Source organism: Porites lutea, chromosome 7 (assembly GCF_958299795.1).
Source record: "Porites lutea chromosome 7, jaPorLute2.1, whole genome shotgun sequence".
Lineage (NCBI taxonomy): Eukaryota > Metazoa > Cnidaria > Anthozoa > Scleractinia > Poritidae > Porites > Porites lutea.
Window position 1 is genome coordinate 273319 of NC_133207.1, and position 24835 is coordinate 298153.

At 38.1% G+C, this 24835-nt stretch overlaps 2 protein-coding genes across 3 annotated transcripts; one reads left to right on the forward strand and one right to left on the reverse strand.

Moving 5' to 3' along the window:
• Positions 1-8117: 8117 nt before the first annotated feature.
• Positions 8118-10157, reverse strand: LOC140944229 (zinc phosphodiesterase ELAC protein 1-like). Its single transcript, XM_073393360.1, has 3 exons — positions 9757-10157; positions 8926-9420; positions 8118-8347 (listed from the first exon to the last, which is right to left on the reverse strand). Exons 1-3 carry the CDS (start codon positions 10127-10129, stop codon positions 8136-8138), a joined length of 1080 nt encoding a protein of 359 aa, XP_073249461.1. The 5' UTR covers positions 10130-10157; the 3' UTR covers positions 8118-8135.
• A 73-nt stretch (positions 10158-10230) lies between these two features.
• On the forward strand, positions 10231-24273 carry LOC140942751 (splicing factor 3B subunit 2-like). Of its 2 annotated transcripts, XM_073391739.1 has the most exons (24): positions 10231-10367; positions 10537-10583; positions 12730-12781; positions 13171-14069; positions 14330-14383; positions 14762-14887; positions 15192-15251; positions 15884-15970; positions 16187-16270; positions 16469-16543; positions 17182-17241; positions 18265-18315; positions 18716-18757; positions 19048-19086; positions 19214-19275; positions 19481-19529; positions 19789-19986; positions 20653-20841; positions 21149-21201; positions 21697-21901; positions 22062-22085; positions 22188-22270; positions 22509-22596; positions 23904-24273. In XM_073391739.1, the coding sequence occupies exons 1-24, from the start codon at positions 10271-10273 to the stop codon at positions 23964-23966; spliced, it is 2787 nt and encodes a 928-aa protein (XP_073247840.1). In that variant the 5' UTR covers positions 10231-10270; the 3' UTR covers positions 23967-24273. The 2 variants fall into 2 exon arrangements, with proteins under 2 accessions (XP_073247840.1, XP_073247841.1); XM_073391740.1 differs by lacking the exon at positions 20653-20841.
• Positions 24274-24835: the final 562 nt, after the last annotated feature.

The following is a 24835-nucleotide window of genomic DNA, read 5'->3' on the forward strand; positions in this document are numbered from 1 at the left end:
CATCACTACGTGTGTTCATGGCAACGTTGCCTTCCTACGACTATGAAATACCTCACAATGATTCCAGAAGATTAATTTGCTTTTAGTTCACTCACACCTCAAACAAGGCTTGCAGCCTTTTTCTGTGGCAGCCAGTAAATCAAGTTCGTAAGCCAGTTCGTTCGGGTTCAGTGCCAAAATTGAATTTTATGTTGCACATAGGATTCCGCTATGCCCGGCCGTTTTATGTTTGCTAGTTCTTTTTAAAAAAATGGTCTGCGGCTGTGATATATCAACTGTACCTGTTATCAGCGTTTTAACCCGTGCTGTTGAATGGGAGACATTTCAGCTTTTCTCTTGATGTTCGGCACAACATTCCATAGAGACAGTATCGATATTTTTCCCTTTTGCATCTTTGTAATAATACACTACCACCACTCTTACCACTCTTACCATCCTCACACAATCATTGTTTTTCGGATCTTGCAATCGACACTCATTTTTCACTAACTTGTTTTCATGAAAAGTACCGTCTTTACTTCCACACGGTGGATATGGTTGGTCTTATCCTGGATCTCGTCATCAGCCATTGTCAGCAATCAGAGAAGGCAAGAGTATCATGAATAGAGAACAGACAATCGCATGACCTGATTACTTAAATATGACGTCACAGACTACCTGTTTTTTCCGAGAAGGCAAAGCTTGTAGCCAATTTGGAAATGCGCTCACTTCGCAAGCCATGTCAATTATGGCGATTCCAAACTTCCTTTATCTAAATAATGGCGTCAGTTGATACCAGCAACTAATTTCGGTTTTATACTACAGTTACTTCATATCGGAGGTAACTGCAGAAAGTGGTTCATCATTATTGCGGTTATAAACCCTGTAAACCGACAACACAACAAAAGTTAACGACATTCTAATCATAGTTTTAGTACTGTTTAATCAGGTTTTTTAAAAAGTCGAGGCAAAGCCGAGAGTTTTTACAACAGATAATACACGACTACGCGTTTTTTGAACGCCCTTCAAAATCTCTGTAGACTACAAAACACCCCGTATTTTTGCGTATTCAAGTACGCGCGAACAGTCAAACAAAAGGTACACTAAACCGATTTTGAGAAAAAAAAACCCCGACTGTTTTGCAGTCTAAGATCTCTGATAAAGATCAACTCATTCCTTCACTTATATTCAGATTTGGGGTTATTTTGGTCTAAAAAATTGGACGAAAAGTTTGACCGTGTCTTTATCAGATATGAAGACACTCATTTAACATCTATTTCTTTTGCTTTTTTCTTCATGAATTATTAATAAGTTTTTGAATTGACAACAAGTTTTACTCGAACAACCCAATACTCTGTAGGAATATTCAGAATCAACAGTAGTCTGTACACATGCGTTTTTCCTTTTCTTCGAAAAACATTTGAGCGGCGTAGAGCATGGTAGAGGGCTTTTCGCTTGGAAACTGCCACCCCCGGCCAGTTAACAGTAACGGTCGATAGGTCCCCCGCAGTTTTTTACTTCCGTTCGTGCGCTAGAAGAGAATTAGGGCGCGAGACCACGCGCAAGGAAGGGAGGGACGAGGGGTTCCCTTCGTACCAAATCACAGTATGAAATATTGGGATAGACTTAACGATCTTACTGATTATAATGAGGTAGCGAGACATAACAGGAGCCCTGGGCTCCTGGACAAAGCGAAAAAGAAATTACTGATGTTCAAAAACAATGAGTTTGCCGCAAGGCAAGTTGAATCGCCACACCCTTCCTCTGTCGTCCTCTTACTAGCCTGCGGGCAAGCTGTCCCGGGGCGCTCGTACTCCCCGGTTGCCCAGGGAAAACCTGCTGTTCACAGGCTATCCTACTACCTCTTTGCCGTGGAATGCGCAACATCCCGGGAAAATAAAGACCTGACTCCTACACGTGATCGACAAAATCGACAGGGCGTAAAAACGGCTGGACATGCGCATTAAAACTCTGGGGTTCTTCTCGCCATCCCGCCATTCGATTTTCAAAATGGCGGACGACGAATGAAAATTCTACACGTCATTGTGACGGCCATTTGCGACATCTTGCTCGCCCAAGGCCTTCAAATTCTGCGTCACCGAACACAACGAAGACTGTTATTTCCTGTTGTTTGGGTTTGAGGCACGATAACAGTGCTGTAATTTTAATGAAGCGATCAACACAACGCCTTTAAAAACAATATTTCACCTTTTCAGAATTCAGTGAAGGTACAGTTTTGCCGTGATATAAGGTAGTCTCGGCTTGTATAAGGTTTTAAAGTGCATTTTCTTGTAGGTTATTCATTCTTGAACAAAATATCAAATACGACTTTTTTTTCGTTCTGATGAAAATTTTTTATCGCTTCTTGTTCGTGGGAGTCGTTGACTTTGCATATGGAAGAAATAAAGGTGCACTTCGTGAGTACCGAACATTGCATTTTCCTGTTTTTGCTGTCTTTACTCTCTTCTCTTGCGGCTGGTAAGCGAAAGTGAAATAGGAGTCCGGCCGACAGTTGAAAGATTAGTTCATATTAACTGTACATTTAGAAGTACAAAGTCTTGTACACACTGTTGATAACCATAACTTTGCTTTTTTGTAAGTGACAGTGTTCCTTTGAGATACCGGCATACATTTAAAACCACATTTTTACTACAAATGTAAATAACTTCGAAATCCCACGACAGATTTTTCCCTAACTTCAGCAAATAAGCCTCAGAGATCCAACTCCTACTCCCGTGACAGCTGCAACATGGATATGCCTTGCCTAGTCCCTCTACGGCGAAACGCTTTGGCCGCGAGGAAAAATGAGGCCTAGAGACTAGGCAAAGATTTGCCTGCATGATCATTTTTATTCCATTTTAAATTTATGATGAGCTCACCGTACTAAGTGAAAAACAAAAAGTAGCAAATAATCAGCTTAATGCTGAAGGTCTTGTCTCATTACGAGCTCAGAAAGCAATCAAGAAAATAGGTCACAGGGAGGGGAAGTAGTAGAATTTAGTATTCATTTTAAGATTATTATAGTTACTTTTAAAGCGATCCATGGTCAAGCTCCGGTATATCTACAAGAACGCATTAGCAAAAGGGAGGAAAAGAGATACAATTTAAGATCGTGTGCAATGGGAATCATGCTTCAAACGCCAAGAACTTTAACTAAAAAGATATTGGGTGACCGTGCTTTTTTAGCTGCGGCACCTAAACTGTGGAATGGGTTACCATCACAAATACGAAATGAGCCCAATTTTCATAGGTTTAAAGGTTTACTTAAGACCCATTTTTTTAGATTAGCTTTTTATTAGGATTTTTTAGGATTATGTATATATTATATATATATATATATGTTGTGTAAAAAAGCGGTACCGTAAAAAAGCTGTTTTTATTACACTGATATATATTTGTAAAAGGACAGCTTTTTTACAAAAATATATTTTGTTAAAAAACGGTCATACTCTAAATGTTGCTGGCGAATTCAGCTGGTGTTCATATTAAAGTTGTGTAGCCTTTACAAGTGTTTTCTGGCTTTTTTCTCGATCTCTAAAATAAAACAAGCATTGGCGTACGTTACAGACCGCCTTTATAGTCCCTAATTCTTATAAACGAATATATTTTTGTAAAAAACCAGTATTTTTACAACCGCTCAATTTGTAAAAAAGCAGCTTTTTTACATAAAAATGACACTTTTTTACAAGGACCGTTTTTTTACACAACATATATATATATATATATTTAGTTATTTTGGGTAACTTATTAAGGTTCCGATCTGCCACTGTAGGCGCCAGGTCCTATATCAGAACATATACAGAGACACTACACTAATAATACAATCTGCAGGACCGTTTTTGAAGAAACTTGAGCATATGCCTGCCTGCGCTTGTAATAGTGATCACCAAGCTACAAGAAGTATGACCTGAAGTAAGTTATGTGTTTTTTACTATTGTTAACGCTTGGAATCAACTAACCCATAAAATTACAAGATGTTTAACTGACCTTAAATGTATTTGTACCCTCTTTGTAAATGTAACAATCATGTTTATATTGGGAAGTTCAGTAATAATAATCCAGATGGCCAAAACTTCCATATTTTGGCCATTCTTATTCTGAAGTATCCACCTTATTCTGAGCTATCCAAACAGGTACTCTGCTATGAATAAGCTTTACACGCAGGCGCGGTACTGTAATTAAAAAGACATTGTTTGCTCCTTGCACTCAATTCTTACAAAAAGAACGTGAAAAACAACTAAACTCGATCTATGTAGGCTTTGCTCCATATTTTGGAGTATCCATTCTCATCTTTAACTAGTTGGCCGTTTTCAGTCTTTGTATACTTATCTCTTTGAACACAACAAGGTCGTAAAGTTTAAGAGTGGGAACGATTTGTCGAAAAATAATAGTCTCCCATCGGATACCTGATTTTGGAGTATCCATTCTAGTCACGACCCACCGAAATACAGCTCCCAATCGGCCACCGATTGTCCGCCATATGGTAGTCTTTATACTAGAGCCTAAATGATCTAAGACATATTTTAAGACATGTAAATTTTAATTACTTCAAGTAAAATAGAGTACCGAAGTGTGACGTCATAGAAAATGAAATTTGTGAAATTATGGGATTTGTTCAGATATTCCGAAAGAACAACGTCCAAGACGCCTACTCGCCAAAAATTAGCAATTTGGGGCAGATTGTCTCTGAGATATTAACCCAGTTATGCTCCGATGACTCAATACAAATCCTTCTAAATCTTACCTGGTTCCTAATCTTATGAACCAAGCCAAATTTAGAAGGATTTGTATGGAGTCGTCACAGCATAACTGGGCTAATATCTCAGAGACAATTTGCCCCTAATTGCTAATTTTTGGCGAGTACGTGTCTTGGACGTTGTTCTTTCAGAATATCATAACAAATCCCATAATTTCACAAATTTCATTTTTATGACGTCATCACTTCGGTACTCTATAAAGCTTCACACACAACCGATTCTTTTTTACTTCAGGTTATTTTCCCACGCAACAAAATTAAGATTGATTGACATGTCTCGCCTTTCTCGAAGCTCAAGAAACCGCAAAACCGCAAGTTAGCTAAGTCGGTCATAAGGGATGGTTTTCAAGTCGCTTGAAACTTTCTTGAATCGTTTCAAATTTCCTACTTTAATGAGATGCAAAACAAAGTTACTTGAGATCTTACTTAGGCCTTCACACACGAATTCTTGGTTAAGTAAAACTCAGCGGCTTAGTGTAAAGACAACCAATATTGACAACAAGATCATTCATTCTTAACTTTCCGCATGCGCAGTAACTACGAGATTTTACGTCACAACCTCTGGACTAATCAAACGTTTTTAAGCCCTGTCTACGTCATCCTGGAAAACCAATCATTTCCACGTATTTTGTCACGTGGTAAGCCGTTTGTCGTATTTTACATTGAACTCCAACCCGGAAGTCCCAAAACGCAAGAAGTCGAAGGACTTAAATTTGTTGTGGTTGCAGGTAATGATCAGTTTTATGTGTCTGTAAATAAAGCTGACATTATAATGGCAAGCCTTCAGCAAACACGTCGCAATTGCACCACTGCAAGAGAGAATGAGCTAGGTCATTCTCTCTTGACCACTGTTAGTGATCTGCGAAGGCTTCTCCAGCAGATGACCAGTGAGATGACCGAATGTCAACACACCCCGCCACATGTGACGCGTGGAACAATTCAAGATGCTAAAAGCCTTTTTGGAGAGAAAGTGATGCTGAGAATTCCTGGGAAGTGTGCTGGGTCTTTCGTACTCAAGCAGTTTCATCCTAACTTGTCTGGAGACGAAGTATTTTGTCGTCACCCTACATGCCGTGAGCAAAGCGGCCATAGGCGAGAATTGTACCTCTGCCCAACTCACGTAATCAGTCTGAAGAAGGATATTTCTCAAGTCATAAAGGGAGGACCGGTTGCAGACGAGAACTTTTCTTTGAGCATGCAAGACCACGATCACAAAGATCTCATAGAATCCACGTCACTGATCGGACTTCTGGAGGTAGTTTATCACGCTAAAGAGAAATCTCCCGAGATCCTTGAGGCTATTCTGAATGCGAGAAACTTCTTGATCATCACCAGCACGGTGCTGCAGCCAGATATTGCTGGTCCGACAGCTGTGCCGCTTGTCGCTCTGATGTTGAGGCTTATTTTGGAGGATAAAAATGACACTGGAAAAGTAAATTGCTTGGTTTCTGATCTCCGCAAAGTCATAGAGGTGAATCTTGCTGCTTTTGGGATTGTCTATTCATGGATCTCAAAATCTACTATCGGAAGTGAAATGTTTGCCAAGTGGGCATGCCTTCTTGGAATCTTTCTAGGTTTATCTGCACTTGTTGTTGGATACTTTGAATGGGAAGTACCAATGGTGTCTACTTACTGGAAGGAGACAGCCGTTGGTGGTTTTTCTACTGGAGTAGTACTAGTTACAGCAGGGCTTGTCTATGAATGGCTTGTCTATGTCGTCTATGGAGACTGCAGCAGTCGAGGTATTGACATGTATTATTTTCAGGGAGATGATGATGGTGGATTGGAAGTTAGTATTTTACCCAAGACCAGTAAACGTCATTACTAGTGTATATACCCTCAAGACCTTGCACTACCAAACCAGACTATTCAGAAAATCTTTTCTGATAACCTGCATTTGTTCACTTGGCCTTATGACGCATCAGATAATGGGATAAACATTGCATTGCTTCAGATTATAGTGATGACAGTAAAAGAGTTTCTAGTAAAGAAATTTTTCTGTACTAGGGTAGGGATTTTTTTTTTTGGCATCTAGTCTCAGTAGACTGATTCAAAGAGGACAGATGGCAAATTGCTGTTGCTCGAAATATCTAAAAGTCGTAACTGTTCATCAGTAGGATGCCTAAAATGTGTGCAATTCCACTATTGATTTTGGCTCCATTAAATCCTATACCAATTGCAGAACAGTTTAGGAGGAGCCACCCACAATGTGAGCACAGTTACTGACAAGGTGTATGAGTAGGAAAACAACCCAAAGAAAATGTAATGTGTTAAATAACGAACTGAATGTATGTGTCAAGTAAATAAGTAAATAAAGCACGTGTATAGTTAAATAGCATGCACACTCATCCTACACTTACTGAAAGGAAAATAAAACTATTGAATTAACAAAGGATACGGCAGTACCATTCAGCTATTGAGTGCCAGTTTCATTTGATACTTATCGATGATAAACCCTTGGTGCTTGAAGATAAGGTAGCATTTGAAATATCGGTATGTTTAGAGACCCCTCCACTTCAAGGGTAAAAGGTAAGTAATGATGATTCAAACTACTCCAGATGTAATGTAAGAAATAAATATGTAGTGTGAAAGGTTTGAACCCAGGAGTCATTTCAAAAGGTTGAGTTTGATTGTCCGGGTGAATGTAGTCCTGAATAGGACTGTTGTTGTTGACAGTGACTGACGTTTCGACAACCTGTGCGGTAGTCATCTTCAGAGTCAAAGTGAGTTGTATCACGTCAGTTGATGGTATTATACTCTGGTTATTGATCTGATTGGTCAATTATGTCGCGATGTTATTGGTTGTCTGTCAGGTTGTCGAAACGTCAGTCACTGTCAACAACAACAGTCCTATTCAGGACTATGTTCACCCGGACGATCAAACTCAACCTTTTTAAATTTGTAGTGTTGAAGTCACTTTGAATATATTTCAAAACTTAAACTAGTTTACATTTAACATGATCAGGACACAGGATAGTAAAAGTACAAAATACAAACCACTTATAGGCAAAATGAATACAAAAAAAATTGTTTCATGGGCTACCTATGATGTTATAACACATTTACAATATACCAATTTAACAACTTGACATTGACGCCCAACAAAAAATTTATGTAACTGATTAGAACTGATATATTTTGTGTTTCATGTGACACCAACATTGACCCATGTAAATATGTGTGGTTTAGTAATAGTTGCCATATGATTTAAAAATATGTTAAGTTCAATATATTGCTTTTCATAAACACAATGCACTTGTAAACTGTGTGTTTCAAATAACGAACTTTTTGAATGGACCATAAAGTATAATCAATGATTTAACTTGCTTGTAAAATGATTGCAATAAAACTTTATTTTTTTTCCTTCTCTTTGAGGTGCTTGATTTAGTTATTTCTATACTTATGTTAACGTTATAGGAATGACCAGGAAGTCTTCTGCAGCAACAATGCTGCCTGTCATAAAGACCTTTTCTGCTTGCTTTACAAGTTTTTTCACATTGCAGTCAGCATCCTGTGCAGCCAAATTGTCATTAACTCCTTTATATCTTTGACTGAAATGGGTTAGAACAAGCTTTTTGGCCTTAACTTGAGCAGCAAAATGTCCAGCCATTTCTGTGGAACAAACAAATTTGACTTCAAACCTTAACTTTCACAATTAATAAAGTTTATGATGATACTCAAGTCTGCAGTACAATGTTAATTATAAACAATAATTTATATTTGAATTTCTGTATAGCTCATGTGACCATTTCAAGCAAACGTTTTTTTCATGTGGCTTGTCATCTGAGCTCTGTATTCTGGAAGCTTAAGAACATGTGAAATGCAAACCATTGTTTTAGGAAAGTCATATGACCAAATAGACAACTGGCAATGATTATATGAGCTCAACAAAAACTCTAATGTGAATGATTGCTATTGCTTGGGGTGCTAAAAGTTATGTGATTTTGGTACTACTTAAAATTTCTGCTTATTGGCTTTCTTTAGACAGCTTGATCATGAAAAGGAAGATACAGTGTATCTTTACATCTTTGTTCCTTTGTTGTAGAAATGAAATAAAATTTTCCATTACTTGATTCTTGTTGTGTTTGCACTCAAATGGATTATGGGAAATGTCTGATCAAAATGCACATAACTTTAAGTATTTGAACACTATTTGCAGCCATATATAATATATATTACAAGAAAATTACCTGGTGTAGAATGCCCATGATCTATGCAAGTTTCTTTGAGTTCATCCTCAAGAGTGGCTTCATGAACAACAACATCTGCATCACAAGCAATATCTACAATCCTTGAAGAGTCGCATGTATCTCCGAGAAGAACAACTTTACGACCAGGTCGAGCTGGGCCCAGCACATGATCAGGCATGATAATACTGCCATCAGGTGCTGTAATAGCTTCTCCATTTTTAATTTTTGAATATAGAGGACCCGGCGGAATTCCTTTCTGCTTCAGAAGATTAGGGTCTAGTTTACCTGGATGCTGCTTTTCTTGAATTACATAACCAAAACATTCAATACGATGCTTAAGAGGTGCTGCAAACACAGTTAAATTTTCTTCTTGACAAACCGACCATAAACCATCTTCATTTTCACAGATAGTTCTCCCTGTAGTTTCACTCGGGTGCAGGTTGTCTGATGCAAGGGAAGAATTTGTCCAATCTGTGGCACTTTTCATTGATAACTCTGCAACAAAAGTTACATCAAAATTTTAGAGGTCTTTTTCACTAAAAGTACTCCAAAGTTAAGCTCGTAATTATTATTATTACACATTATAAAAGGAGGAGGAGAGGTCAGTGTGGTCAAGAAGTTAGAGTTCTTAAATTACAATCTGGAGACCCAAGTTTAATCCCTGCCTCAACTGCAGCTGGATGTGTTCGTGGCAGCCCCTGGTTTAACTCCTATGGCTACAGTTGTTATGAAATAGCCAATTATTGGTTTCCTTCGAGAACAGGAAAGATCGTGTTTCAGGCATGATTTCTTTTTACTTGACTAGCTCTTACAGCTCTTACTTTCTCTTACCTGGAGTTAAACATTGAAGTTCGTTTACTGAGTATCTGAAACCAAGCACTGATTGTGACACTTCCAAAGACACCCTTAAATATTTCCTAAGACCAACTGGTCCGTAAATTTCAACGGGCTCTCGGTTTTCAGTAGAGTTAATCCCCATTGTGCATAGCAAACCAGGTAGGCCAAACAAATGATCTCCATGGAGATGTGTAATAAATATCTTGTTGATTTTCCCTGGTTTAATTGCACTTTTCATGAGCTGAGTTTGGCTTCCTTCTCCACAGTCAAACATCCAACAGCCTGTCTCATGTCTCAGAATTACGCACGATGCTCCCCGATACGGAGCTGGATAACAAGATCCAGTACCAAGAAAGTGAATCTCCATTTTGAGGAAATATTTGTAGTTTCATCACATAATTGTGCTCAAGTATTAACATTTTTCGTCAGGCGTTGCATTGTCGGATCCAGTCCCAATTATGATGGACCCATAATCCCTTGCGGCGACGTTCAGACAGCATTATCCAAGATGGAGGACGATGCGGTTCCTACGATTGAGGAACTCAAAAAGCTTAAAGTTGTGGATTTAAAGGCACGGCTAGCATCCCTTGGACTTCAAACATCAGGTAGTTTTGATAAGTATTTATTCCACCTATTTTAAATGAACTTCTCAGTTATATGACACTTTGTTTGGAAGCAAAAGTGTTCATTTTGTCTGTTTTCCACGTGCACTTTACAGTTAGTTTACGCTGTATCGTTTTAGGTTAATAGTTTTACACTTGTTTTGTTTTATAGGTCTTAAGGCGGAACTAGTGGCGAGACTTCATAGTTACTTTTTGTCGGTAGGTTGTGACTACAAAAGTGCAATGTCTGCAGAATTTAATAAAATAAGGCCGCCCCACTCATGTGCTGAAACTCGTTTGATAAAATTCGACTTAAAGCAGCAACGTATTCAATCAGCATTTTTATTTTTTTTTTATTTTTTATTTTTATTTTTATTTTTTTATTAACAGAGATCTTTATTACCACTACATCACTTACAACACTTTCACTACAAAATTTAAGGTTACAAAAAATTACAATTAAGAATTAAGATTCCTGGAGAAAACATTACATCACTTACAACATAAAAACGAAAATTACCTTTTATGAAACAAATTAAAGGCATTGCCTGTGAAGTTCTTTTAACTCCAACGATGGGTAGAATGTGAGATTAAAGTTGTTGTTGGTCAGTATCACTCCGACGGCGTTGCTAGGTTAACTCTTTGCCTCTTCCATTTCATGGCGTAGTTTTGCTAGTTCTTCTGTTCTTACGATTCTGTGACGGCCATTGGCATCGACATATTTGAGTATTGCAGGATATGCGATGTAGACTTTCCGGTCGTCTCCGAGTTTCTTCTTTAGAAACTTTCTGTAGGGCACGAGCTCTTGCCTCCGCCGTTGGGTTTTTTTGGCGAAATCCTCACTTATACCGATGGCATTTCCGTTTAACGGGTTATCCTTTAGACGAGCGGCGGCATTCCTTAGTACCTTCATCTTATCCGTGTATCGAAGAAAAGCGACGTGCATTGGTCTGGGACCCTTTTCACCAGCAGAAGGCGTTTTGCTTGGCGTGCGGTGTGCCCTCTCCAGCTCAACATGGCCACATAACGTTTCAAGGCCCATATGCTGCGTAATAAAATCCTGTACAAAAGAGATGCAATCTCCTTTTTCGGCTTTCTCTGGTATATTGTAGAAGACTAAGTTGTTCCTTCTTGACCTGTTTTGTAATTCTTCGATTTCATCCTTCAGCGCATCGACAGTGGCGTTATCTGCTTTTGAGTCTAAATCCGTTTTTACCTTCTGCAGTTCTGCTGTCATAGAGTTAAGTCCTCTTTCCATGTCACCAACGGTATTTTCAATCTTCAGCAGTCTTCCGTTTATTTGTTCAAGCACGTCTAGCTTCTTTAGCTTTTCGTGTATGCTTTCCAAGATGGCGGCACCGGCCTCATGTTTATGTGGTGGCGTTCTTTCATCTTCACTGCTTAAGCATGCCACTTGTCTCGCTCGCTTTTCGTTGGGCATAACGGAAAGGAAAAGCAAAGATTTTCTAAATAGTTTGAGGCTGATTTGGCTAATTTCCTGAAACTGATATAGTGAAACGGCAAGGCAGCGTCGGAGCGACAAAAAAACACGACTACTCCATTTGGCGCCCAGTCCCATGTCCTTATTCAATCAGCATACTTAGTTCTCACTTCAGTTAGTCTAAATTAAGTAAAAAGTTTCAAATCTGTGGATAAGATTACATGACAGAACATTACCTATTGTGTATCAAACTAAAAGTGAACAACAATGCCAGACTGATTAACAAGCAACTCTGCCTTAACTACAGAATACAGGGCAAATTTTCTAGGTATATTCTTTGGGGTGGCTCAGCATCAGTGATGAGCCACTGAGCCATCAAGCCACTAACCCACATAACCTCACCCGACGAACCACTGAACCGCTAAAATATATACCTTTCTTGCATGTTCTTTAAGGTGCTAACCTCTACTGAGGGCCATTGATCCACTGAGCCACTAAAATATAACTTATACTGTTACTTGTTCTTTAAATTTCATACTCTGATATCTTTTTTATGTTTGTCTTATACTTATACGTCTTATATTTTTCTCATTCTTTGAACACTTGTCATGGCTAGCAAGCCACCCAGCTACTTCTTTTAGAGACTTTAAAATATGGCCCGATATTCTGTAGTTGCACCGCAACTCTTTGCCCCTAGGTCAAACCAAGTTCATCAGTTAGATTTGGAGCATGAGCGGGCACAGTTGACTTGTTAGAATGGTGTGAATGATGAGTAAAAATATTGAGATTCTCTCTGCAGTATCCATGAATATCTACATGAGATTTCTGACACACCAGCATTATTGATTATTTTACCAAAAATATTGGTACATGGCTACTTTTGTTTATTTTCACTGTAATTGTTGCTTGCATTTTTTTTTCTAGCTCCAAAATACCCAGCAGTTAGTTCAAGATGAAGAAAGTACAGATCATGAAGGTTTGTTTTCTAAAATGCTTTGGTATCTAAAATGCTGTATAAATTTTGACATTACATCTCACGCAGTACTTTAATCACTAAAGTGGTTAATTCATTGTAATGTATTGGTACTAATATCTAAAAAATCTAAAGCACTTGCTTTGCATTGAACAGTTGGTGAATGTAGAACTCTAGGCCAACAACTTATTGTCTACAGTGTTGTTTGGATTTCAATCATGTATCTTTTGTGAGAAAAGGTGTTTAGCACATATGCTTTAATCACTGCTAGCATTTTTTTTTTAAGATTTGAATTTTGAGATTTCTTTAAATTATTATATTATATTATTAATGGTACATTATTTTATTAGAGTTTGTTTAGAATACACTAGTTTTTTTTCCTTTTGTATCAGAACCTGGGTATCCATCTCAACCTGAGCCTAGCTCCACACAATCAGCATCCGTCAGTGATGAAAAAGAACAAGTTAAACCTCAGACAATTCCAGCAACAGAAACCCCTGCTCCATTTTATCAGTTGGAACAACATTATCCTGTGGTAGTCATGAAAACAGAGGATGCACCACTTACTGCTCATGTACCAGTACTAATACCCGAAGAAAAACCTGCTATACAACAAACTGCCACAGGTAGTGAAATGCCTGTTTTGCGTGAAGAGCCTGGTTATCAACCACAACGTCCAGATGTAGATGTTGCAGATCAGCAAATTGAAGTTCATAATGTTGATGAAGGTGATCAAGCACAGAACATTGTACATTCTCAGGAGGAAAGGGACAATGAAGATTTACCTGAACCAGGAAATGCAAGTGAACAAATGCATGAGCCAGCTCAAGAGGACATTTCTGAGACTCCTGTTACTGAGCAGCAAGTCATTGCCCCTGAGTTGAAGGACAATCTCCCAGCACAAGTTTCCTGGACACAGGAGACTACACTAGTAGGTGTGCAAGAAACTGATGAATTTTACATTTCAGAGGAACAAGACATTCCACAAGCAAACACTGCTTATGCTGGGGAATATCGTGAAGAATCCCATGATGGTGATATTCTGGTGTCGTCAGAAACCCGTGAGCCATGGGTTATGGTTGATTATCCTCCAGCAGAAGAAGTAAAGGAAAACCGTTTTCTGCCTCAGGACAATTTGTCTGCTCCTGAACATGTGCAAATGGAAACAACAAATGACCAATTTATGCAGGAAATACAACAACCACAAATGCCAGAAGAAGCTGAACGCGAGTACCATAATGAAGTTGAAGGTGTAGAAAATGAAGAGGTTGATGAAACACCAGTTGTTGAGGTACATGTACATTCATGAATTTGTAATCAAACTTTGTTTTCACTTCTTACGGGAATGCAAGTTGAAGATAGTGTTTCCCCATATACCGGTATCATGCCAATTGCTTCCGAAAAACACAAAGTCACTTATAGTTTTTTTGTAGTATTGTAAATAATTATTGGTAGCAAATTATTCTTATTGGGTCTAGTTTTTTGTTGACATCTTAATGTGTCTTTCCTTTTGTTTAATGATTACTTTGATTAATCTGTGTTTCATTTTAGAGCAAAGAAAAAAAGAAAAAAAAGAAGAAGAAGAAGCGAAGGAAGAGGATAGAGGTGAGAGAGAATGGAAGGATCTTAAACCCTAATGTGTACTGTAGTATGTTTTAAAAGTTCATTAAAAGGCTTCAAAGGTCCTTATTTTTTACAACAATTCATTAAATAGGATACAGAATCTGTTTCTTTGTGTTAATCATGTTACTGTCCTTCATTTTTACATTTTAGACTAATTACTGAATTTAACTCCTGCAGGTTCTTGTTTCCATTTAACTTTTTATTACAGAATAATCTTTAAAGTTCATTTAACATGAACACAGTATAAATGCCACAGTTTACAATGTCCCTGTCATCTTGGCAAGTTCTAGACATCTTGGGAAACTGTGCTTGATGGCTTTACCCACATTGTAATTTACAGTAGTTTTTTCTTGCCCGTAGTTTGTTCAAGAACAGCCACATGATGTTGAAGAAACTGATGATGTTGAGGTGGAATATGTGACTGAATCCCTTAGTCCACATGATCCTAACTACAGAGCTTTTGCTAAGATATTTGAGGCATTCAAGGTAATGAATTTTATAAACTCCATAGTTTTATCCTTGTGATTTTATTCTGGTCATATAGGGATAAAATTTAGTGGCATTTTCTGGTTAGGACAGCCTACTTCACACAGTACGTTTCTCACAAACTGTGCATGTAATCTGCCTCTGCAAGTTACTGTGACTTAAAAAGCAATGGTTTCTTAACTTTCAATTTCCAGCCGGTTTTTTAGCCCCGATGGTGTTTGCAATTTGTTACCAGGCTGGACCGTAATAATTTCCCATAATACAATTTTAACTGGTTATTTTGTGTTGATTCTCTGTACCACAGTTAACCGACCCTGTCAAAGAAGATGCAACACAGAAAAAGGCTGACCAAAAAGAAGAAACTGTGAGTAAAAATTTTTTGTTGTTGGCCTGCTTCAAGTTAATCAACCACTTCCAAATCAATGTCTAACTACGAAGACTCAATAGTCTATGGTCCCTTTGAAAGGATTAATCAATTAATACTGAATCAAATCATCTTTCATGGAAAGCACAATCAAATCCATCCAAACCCCTTGCATGGCAATGGGTGGATTGGGGCAGTTGGAGAATCAGTGGGAAGACAGGTACATAAAAACTGATATGAGTAGTCCATGTTGAATAAAACTTTTATGAGTGTTGTGAAGTTACTGCCCTGTATAGCTTTGTGCAGGAAATTCACAGTCACAAAAAAAGAAAAGAAACCAATGACTGTACACCAACATAGAAAATATTACAGGGCAAAATTGAATGCAGAGGTTGATTGTCAATCTCCTTTGTCTCTAATTCATGAATAAGGGCTAGGAGACCAAGGAAATTGAGAATCAACCCAGGTTAAAAATTTTTGACCTGAAATTAACTTTGACCTGTAACATACTGTTTATGTATTTGTAAAGATAGAAAACCAACTAAGCAAAACTGAGGTAGAAACTGTTAAGGATAGATTTTTATTCTTTACATATTCCTTCACATATTCACAGTTGAGGGTATCTGTTACAGGTGGCAGCAAAGAAAACTGAAGCAAAAGATCATAGTATGGATAAAGATGATGATGATGATGATGATGATGATGATGAAGATATAGTGGTAAGACAAACATGTATCTGATATTTCAATCAATTCTTTACATGTATTTTTCACAAATGTCTTTTTACGGATTTATCAGTTTCTTGACAGATATTATTCATCATGGTTATTGTGCATAAAAGGTTTCATTTTATCATTTGTCTCTGTCATTTGTGTATAGAGGGTTTCGATTATCATTTGAGATGTTGAGGTGCTTTTGTTTTTTGGTCTTGGCAGAAAAAATCTGAAGATGATCAACCTAAGCTCTCCAAGAAGAAACTAAGAAAAATGAACAGGCTTAGTGTGGCTGAACTAAAACAGGTTTGTGTTGTTTTGTTTGGAAAGCTTTATGTTGTAAAAGCATTGTTTGATTGTGATTTTATCAAGAAAGAGGAATAATCCATGATTGGATTAGTGGCTGCATAAATGACAACACGACATCCTTTTTTGCTGCTTGTATTTCTTTCATTCATGTGCTTTTGAATATTTTATTATAAATGCTACTGTTATTTTGTTTAGTTGGTTCCAAGACCCGATGTGGTGGAAATGCATGATGTAACTGCTCAGGATCCTAAATTCCTTGTATTTTTAAAGGTAAGACAGTTAAGATGTTTTTATTTTAATTGGTGCCATTGTTGATATGAAGGTAGACAGTTCATGTTTAATCTCTGCAATAAAAATAGACATTCTGCACTAAGGTCTCCACTATATATAAATTCTCTCTCTAGTTTTCTCTTAGAAAAGGGTTGATCGATTACTTGTAAGAGTGAGTCAACAGGTGGCCCACGAATCTTAAATTCTACAACAAGACTCCGGCTCCTAGGCTGTAGATGAGTGTTACTACTTCTCATGTGCTGATTATAGTCCTACTGTTTTCTTCTTGAGTGTATATTGTCCTTATATTTCCTTAGTTACTTTTGTTGAACCCTACAATAATTTTATTTATGTTTTCTTCAAAGGGGATTTCTTTAAATTGCCTTTACTATTTTGATTTGCCTTTGACTGCTCCCACACTTTGAGATTCACTTTGCATTTGTTGTTAAGTGAAAGCATTATCTGTGGGAAGAGCACATTAAACTGACACAACTCATTCCTAGGAGAACAGAATACTCACTGAGCTCGTAGATTACAGTGTCAGCACATTTCCCTTAATTGTTCACACTTTGTTGGCAGGCTACATGTAGATATTTTTTTGATGACTGTTACATTCTCTCTTATTGCCTTCATTCCAGTCATGTCGTAATACTGTCCCAGTCCCCAGACATTGGTGCTTCAAAAGAAAATACCTTCAGGTACTGCACTTTAGTTTCTTACCCTAAGATACTTTTTGAATAATACCTTTTCTTAACAAGTTCTTATAGAGTTTGAACATGGCTTGTGCCAACAATAAACTTTTTGGTATGATACTCATTGGTAAGTTTCTTTGTTCAAAAACCAACATGGTAGTTTTGAACAAGTAGACCTGTTAAGGAAAATACATTTTGCCATGGTTCTCCATCTACACTTTTAACAAGGTTAACAACTGCATCGCTAAAATGGAGGTTGGGTGTCTGAAGTATCCAGGGGCTTCCACTATTGGCAGCCAGCCCCTAGATTGAAATAATGCCCCCATGACTGGCACAACAGTGCAACCCAGCCATGAGCCCCCACACCAAAGGAAAGGAACAGGCACCCGTCACACTGAAAAAACGTCAGTGGAGAAAAACCCAACAAGCCTAGGGGGAGGGCGGGAGGGAAGAAAATGGCCCTACAGAACCCAGCACGAAGGGAAAACTGAACGCGCCAAGGAATCACATGATCGATGTAGCCAGCCACCGGGCATGCGCATGCCAAAGACCGCTGACCTAGGCACCCAGGCGCTCTTAGTTGTTAACTCCTTTAAATTGTATTTAAATGCATCAAATTCTTGACAGGGAAAACTGTTTATTGTTAGGAAATAAATGAGCAATGTATTGGCTGCGTACATTTGCCTTTCAATACAAATGTAAATTAACGTTTGCAGAAGAAACTTTCATTAGACTGGCCAATACCAGATGCATGTCTTACTTTCTGTACAATCAATTATCATTTGTTTGTTCAGTTCCTTGCATCTGAAAAATAAACATTTGCATGTATCTCTACTTGCAGAATAAATATGCTCAGTTATTCCTGCAACTTACAATACCTGCACATGTATTTCAGTAAGATCAGACCTACCTGTATATGATCAAATCCTCTCAACTGAAATAGTAATTTTTCTAGTCAAAGTTGACCTTGCTATTGGAGATGTTATTATTCTTATGCCTTACATGTTGTCATTTTTCACCATCTTTAAGGGTAAAAGAGGTATTGTGAAGCCACCATTTGAACTGCCTGAGTTCATCAAGGTTTGATTAAGATCATATTTTCAGAACTGAATTTTGTTATTGTGATAAGTTTACAGATACCTGTACCTATATATTTTTTTAATGGTATTTGAGTGGAATGGAAATTTGTTTTTGTTATCTGGATGACATGATTCCAACTCCCATTAGAATCACAATTTTTGTCTCTCCTGCTAACTTATGAATCAGATATGATGAAAAATAAACCGTAAAATTTGTAAATTATTTTGCTTGAAAACGTTGGATGTGATGCATCCATTCAAAGAAAAAAACTACATTTAGCAAGGGACAAACCATATAATTGCTATTATGGTAACTGTCTTAGCATTTTTTATCTTCAAATTTGTTTATGTAGACCCAAAATACATTGTCTCTAACCTGTGTGTATTTCTCCTTTTTTTAGAGAACTGGAATCATGGAAATGAGGGAAGCAATGCAGGAAAAGGTATCTTGAGTATTTCACCAGAGAGACACAAGAGGATCCTCCACTGGCCCGCTGATATGCTAAAGTTCATTGACCTCATAATGTCGATGCTTAAAATTACCACAAAATGTCCCCTCAGTACCAAAACTGCTGCTCAGTTTCCTTAGTCAGAAGAGAAATTTTGCAAATAAGCCATGAACATTACATTCTTCCTTTTCTCAACTTTCACTGTGACAGTAAGTTAGTAATGTTTACTTTTGTCTAGTTGATTATCATGTAGCTCATACATTTGTTTTTGTTGGTGATCACAGGAAGACCAAAAGACCATGAAAGCAAAGATGAGAGGAAAGGTAGGATAAATAATATTCAAATGTGGTGGTTTTATTATTTTTTTTCCACTAGCAAAAATTAATGGTGACACAGTGTATTTTTCCATGCAGGAATCACAGTATTACTTTCTCTTGCATTTGATTTTAGGTCAGACCAAAGATGGGAAAGATTGACATTGACTATCAGAAGCTTCATGATGCTTTTTTCAAGTGAGTATTTTTTCTCATCTTTAACCTGTTGTTATAGCTTGTTGCGTAATAGCCAGTATAAAGGCTTTCATTATATATGGTCTTCTCTTGATAGTTCACCTTATACTTCACTCCAAGGATAGCCAAGCATAGACAAGAAGGCTTAGTCTAAGAACACAGTCCTTTAATGTTTTGTGAATGTAATGGTTGTGATCTCTTTTTGTAGATGGCAAACAAAGCCTAAGATGTTAATACATGGGGAACTTTATTATGAGGTGAGCTAGGATTTGTACTCAATGTTTTTTATTGCATATTCAATAAAATCATAGGTTACAAACACAGCTGTTTCTCACCACTTGCTCTCCACCACTTGGACATATTGTGGGAGTGATAACAGAGGTTACTGTATTCATAATCTTCACTTTCAATTGAATCTTCTTTAGGGAAGGGAAGGTTGTGAGCTTAAAGCAAGGTTTCAAGAAAAATAACAAGCAAAGGAAAGTCCTGATCCTAATTCCTCTTTTTTTTAATCAGGGAAAGGAGTTTGAGACAAAATTGAAAGAGAAGAAGCCAGGAGACTTGTCAGATGAGCTCCGGACAGCCCTTGGGATGCCAATTGGCCCCAATAATCAGCTAGTTCCGCCCCCATGGTTAATTGCCATGCAAAGATATGGACCTCCGCCATCATACCCCAGCTTAAAAATCCCTGGATTAAATGCACCTATTCCTGAGGTAAGGATGGAAAAGCGTAAATGTGTTCATTTGTCGTTCAATTTGTTTTTTATTTTATTGGCTTTTGATAGGAAGAAACTTGCTGTCGTGATCAAAACTGCAATACTGAAATGCTGTACTAAAACACACACTATATCAACTCCATATCTCTCTCTTGTTCTATTGATAGTGGCATCACATTACAGATGCTAATAGTTCCTCTGCATATGACACTTAATTGCAAGCCTCGGGTAGTTTAAGTGAAAAAAAGTTCTGGTACAAAAGCAGAGCACGTGTCGGATGTGGATCAATTTAGGTTTTTGGATATGTGAGCACCTACCCCTCCCCTAAGTTAAAATTTTGCCCTAAGTGAGGAGTAAGTGTTTATGTTGACTTATGGGAGGTCAGTCATGTTTCAAACTGTTGTTGAAACTTTTTGTCAAAGATGATGAAAGTTTGTGTACTGTAAAATAATTTTGTATACAACTTGATGTTTCCAGGAATATTTGTTAAATGGTTGTTTTTTTGCATTTAAGATACAATTACCCATGTCTTGGCTCCCCATGTTATTAGATTGCACAAATCGCAGCCTTGATATTTTTTGCTATCCTCCTCAGTATAGTTTTCCAATGAATTATTATTGTTTAACATGGACCCTGTGTTTGTATGCTGTATTGTTTGCTGCAGGGTGCATCATTTGGTTACCATGCAGGTGGGTGGGGTAAGCCTCCTGTGGATGAACAAGGCAAGCCACTGTATGGTGATGTGTTCGGTATCCAGCAGCAGGAGGCTCCTGTGGTGGAGGAAGATGAACAGATTGAGAACCAACCCTGGGGCGAGCTGGAATCTGAGTCAGAAGAGGAATCCGAGTCAGAGGTATCCGATGGGTGGGGAGGGAACGGAAACATGAATCACCTGTGATCACATAGGTGGGGAGGGAAAGGAAGCATGAATTGCATCCTTTAGAAGCTGTCATGATGGGGAGAGGGCCAGGCAGCACCTTTCAGTTGTAGGCCTGCAAATGAGCCTTATTTTTTACTTAATAGCGGACATTTCATGTTAGCTCATGTTAGTTTTTTATCCAACCAGGGCACAATCTAGGTGAACCACTAGGACTAGGACAAATCTCTCAAGAACTTTGAAAAAAAACCTCAGTACAGTTTATTTATTTTTTCAATTAAAGGAAGAATCCGAAGAGGAGGAAGATCAAACAGGTCTCATTACACCAGCTGATACGTAAGTTTGTCAGTCTCCGTTACCGATTTCAGTTCGTCTAGTGTTAACGTGTTTAAACAATAATTTGACTTGTTTACAGGGCGATAACCCAATAATTCCTCACGGTCATAAAGTATGAGCCATTTTCAGTACTTTTAAGGAGAGAGTATTAATAGCTGCATTTAAGACAATGGGTCCATCATACAATCAAATAATTTTAGGAAACTTTGAAAACCGATCAAGGAAATGACGTAATTCAAAAATTAATAACTTTTTGCTGTAGTGAAACCGATAACGCAAAAAAAAAAATATAGGAGAGCAAGATAGCTCATTCTCACTTGAGGAAAGCGAAAAGGGGATCTAAAAACCAAACTCTTTCTTATCGTGTTATTGGCTGATTAGCGCCTGTCTTAGATTTCTTCCCGAGCGTCTTCTTAGTGACTAATTCACGTTAGAAGTTTCGCCGTGCTCTCTGTTAATCTGTTTCAATCTGTTCTTTGTTTTGTCATTTTGTAGTGGACTTATCACCCCGAGCGGTTTGACATCCATTCCAGCTGGTATGGAAACACCAGACATGATTGAACTACGTAAACGAAAGAACATCGAGGAAGCCATGGAGGTTGGTGCTGAACAGCAACCGCTGTACACCGTGTTACAGGAAAAGAGAATCAGCGTGGGCGCTGCTATGATGGGATCTGCGCATGTGTACGACATGACGTCGGTAAATATTAGTTTAACAAGTGCTGTTGTTCATCGCTGGTTACTTTGAAATGTAAATACAGTGTAGACTTTCGTTTTATCGAAAGATTGACCGTTGATCATTGTCATTAGTTTTTATTCTCTGAGCAAAACAATTTACTGTTTTTTTTTCTGCTTTATAGGCAGCTGCAGGTGTTCAAAGAAAAGTAAGTTCTGTCATTGACTGCACGTATTTCTAACGTGGATCACGTGCGTTGTAACTTCTTACATTATTATGACCAACCATCTAACTCCTTTTTTGTTACCAGGCTGGAGCGCCTCTGGCTGAGGGTGTCGAGGTGGCACTGGACCCCAGTGAGCTGGAGCTGGACCCGGCGGCTATGCAGGCCAGGTTAGCAGTTAAACGTTTTTATTTGCTGAGAGCACGAAGTTGTCATTTGACTGTCTAATTTGGTTTGCTGAGCCTGATGATTGGTTCACAGATCTCACGCCATTTTTCAGCCAATCACAATCAACTTTGACTCGCTAGCAAGCTCCTTTTCTCTGAATTCTGGTTAGGTCAGTTCTTTGGCAGGGTGTACGATTAATATTCGCGATTTGTACTTACTTATTTTTGTCGTGTTTTTCAGATACGAGGAGCAGCTTAAAGAAAGAGAAAGCCAATTACAAAAAGAAGACCTGAGCGATATGGTGGCGGAACATGCAGCTAAACAAAAGGTTAGCGACTTTTTCTAATTTATAACCTCAGTCTTAACGCGTCCAGAATGGGTAGTTTTGGATGGCGAGGTCTGTGCGTGGCAAATATTAAGCGCACGAACAATTTTCTGTATTTGTATTTGTGACACTCACGGGAAAACGGGTCTTATGAATTTTCACCATAAGCGTAAAAAAAAAAAACCACGGTCACGGGGCATGAAATACAAATTTCACGACGTTAATTCAAATTTTTACGCCGTGTTCACTCAAGTTCAAGATCATTTTAATGAAATGGATTTGCCTCTTTACAACTGCCTCCGTTTGTACAATTTCAACTTGGGTTGAACTGAGCTACTGAAGTTGGTAAGTAAGTAAATAAATGAATAATCAAAGTAGATAAATAAATAACTAACTAAAGATTTAGTGGTAGGCCATCCACTAAGGTTTTCTTCGTCTACCGTTCTGGCCCCGGTTGTTCAAACGTTGGATAGCGCTATCCACCGGATAAATCACTATCCAGCGGATAAACATTACGGAAACCAATTGCGCTATCCACTGGATAGTGATTTATCCGGTGGATAGCGTTATCCACCTTTCGAACAACTGGGGCCTGGATGGAACTGCAATTTGAAAATGTTAGTTTTAGAGGGCAGGTCTGCTGTTAAAGTGGCCAATTTTTAATGTTTACCATTTGCGAACAGAATACTGTTAAGTGTTTGGAGGGTTCTTCGGACATCTTGGGCAATGGTCGGACCTCTAGGTTAGTCTTCGGAAATCTTCGACAGTCTTCGGGAATCGTCGGTAGTTTTCGGAAATCTTCTAAAAAATCTGGAATGGTCGTTAAATGGCCGAAAACTCCTTGATATACTAAGCAAAATAAAATTGGCCTTTTTGCTGCCGTTTTTCAAAGAATTTTGTAATGTTAGTGTTAAAATGCCTAAAATTTGACTGTTTCACGTTACAAAGCCAAAAAATGAAGTGTTTAGTGTTATTGAGGTACCCCATTCAGACCCTCTTGTCAAGTTGTCAATTATTTCCAGAACTGCTCAAACTGTCTCGATATGTGGTCCAACAAATGTTGAGGCCAAATTCTGTACCAGTTTTTATGGGTCTCGAACTGTATAAAGTGAATTTTATCTTTCGTGCTCCACGGTTAAGCAGACTTTGTGCAAAGGAACGATGGGCTGCATCCCATCAAGGCTTTGATACTGTCTATACTGGTGTAATAGAAGGTTTAGGGTAAGGATTAGACACTGAAATTGTCATGTATTGCTTATGTAGAAAAACACTGAAAACTCTCAATATGTATTTTTTTTCTGGTTTCACAGAAACGAAAAAAAGCGACAGACAGCGGCAAATCTGCTAAAAAGTACAAAGAATTCAAGTTCTGAAGGCAGGGATGAAACTTGCTTACAACACATTTGTATGTAAATAGCAATATACTAAGCTGAGTTCAGAAACTGCCGTGTTGTGATTACACAATGCTATCCTCTTCCTGTAAACCGTACTTCAAAAGCTGTTTGTGTTCACTGTCAAAGCGTCAAGCTAGATATTAGGATTTATTTTTAACTCCAATATGTCAAGATTCGGGCCTCTTTTATATGCGTTGTACTAACGAACTCACTTACAGTCTTTAAATCGTGCATGCAGTGAATAAAATCCTTTCACAGTTCTTCTGGTTAAAATGTTCCGATTGGACTCATTGTTTTTGTTGGATTCTATAAAATATGCTGTAAGCACTATGGAGTATTTGTTCATGGTTTATTTAAGCAATAGACCACACTTTCTATGGGTTTACCGGCGTGATGACCCACGCGAGATGTTGGGAGAAATCACGTGTTCTTCCAACATTCTAAGTGGGTTATCACGCCGGTAAACCCAAAGAAAGTGTGGTCTATTGCTTTTATAAAATAACTTTAAGTTTTCTGAGTTAACCGGCGCAATAAACCATACGTTTTTAACCAATCAGAAAAGGCGTACTATCCTAGTTATTTTATAGACTGTTGTTATTGATTTCATACCGTCTGCAGGGGTCTTCAGTATGGTGGATAACGTTATCGACCGCGGGATAAATCTCTATTCCATGGATAGCGCAATTAGTTTCCTCAATATTTATCCGCAGGATAGTGATTTATCCAGTGGATAGCGCTATCCAACGTTTGAACAACAGGAGCCTGAAGATGTATGTAACTCAACCGATCGACGCAACAGCACAGTTACTTTAGAAACAAACAACTTCATACATCTTAAACGTCCCAAC

What these genes read in the sequence shown, in the direction of transcription:
- LOC140944229 (XM_073393360.1), bottom strand. Translation starts at nt 10,129, where the DNA reads ATGGAGATTCACTTTCTTGGTACTGGATCTTGTTATCCAGCTCCGTAT. An exon ending in ACTTCAATGTTTAACTCCAG is followed by an intron (nt 9,421 to 9,756) that starts GTAAGAGAAAGT and finishes CTTTTGTTGCAG; the next exon opens with AGTTATCAATGAAAAGTGCC. An exon ending in TCATGGGCATTCTACACCAG is followed by an intron (nt 8,348 to 8,925) that starts GTAATTTTCTTG and finishes TTTGTTCCACAG; the next exon opens with AAATGGCTGGACATTTTGCT.
- LOC140942751 (XM_073391739.1), top strand. Translation starts at nt 10,271, where the DNA reads ATGGAGGACGATGCGGTTCCTACGATTGAGGAACTCAAAAAGCTTAAA. An exon ending in AAGCAAAGATGAGAGGAAAG is followed by an intron (nt 19,087 to 19,213) that starts GTAGGATAAATA and finishes ATTTGATTTTAG; the next exon opens with GTCAGACCAAAGATGGGAAA. An exon ending in TAAATGCACCTATTCCTGAG is followed by an intron (nt 19,987 to 20,652) that starts GTAAGGATGGAA and finishes TGTTTGCTGCAG; the next exon opens with GGTGCATCATTTGGTTACCA.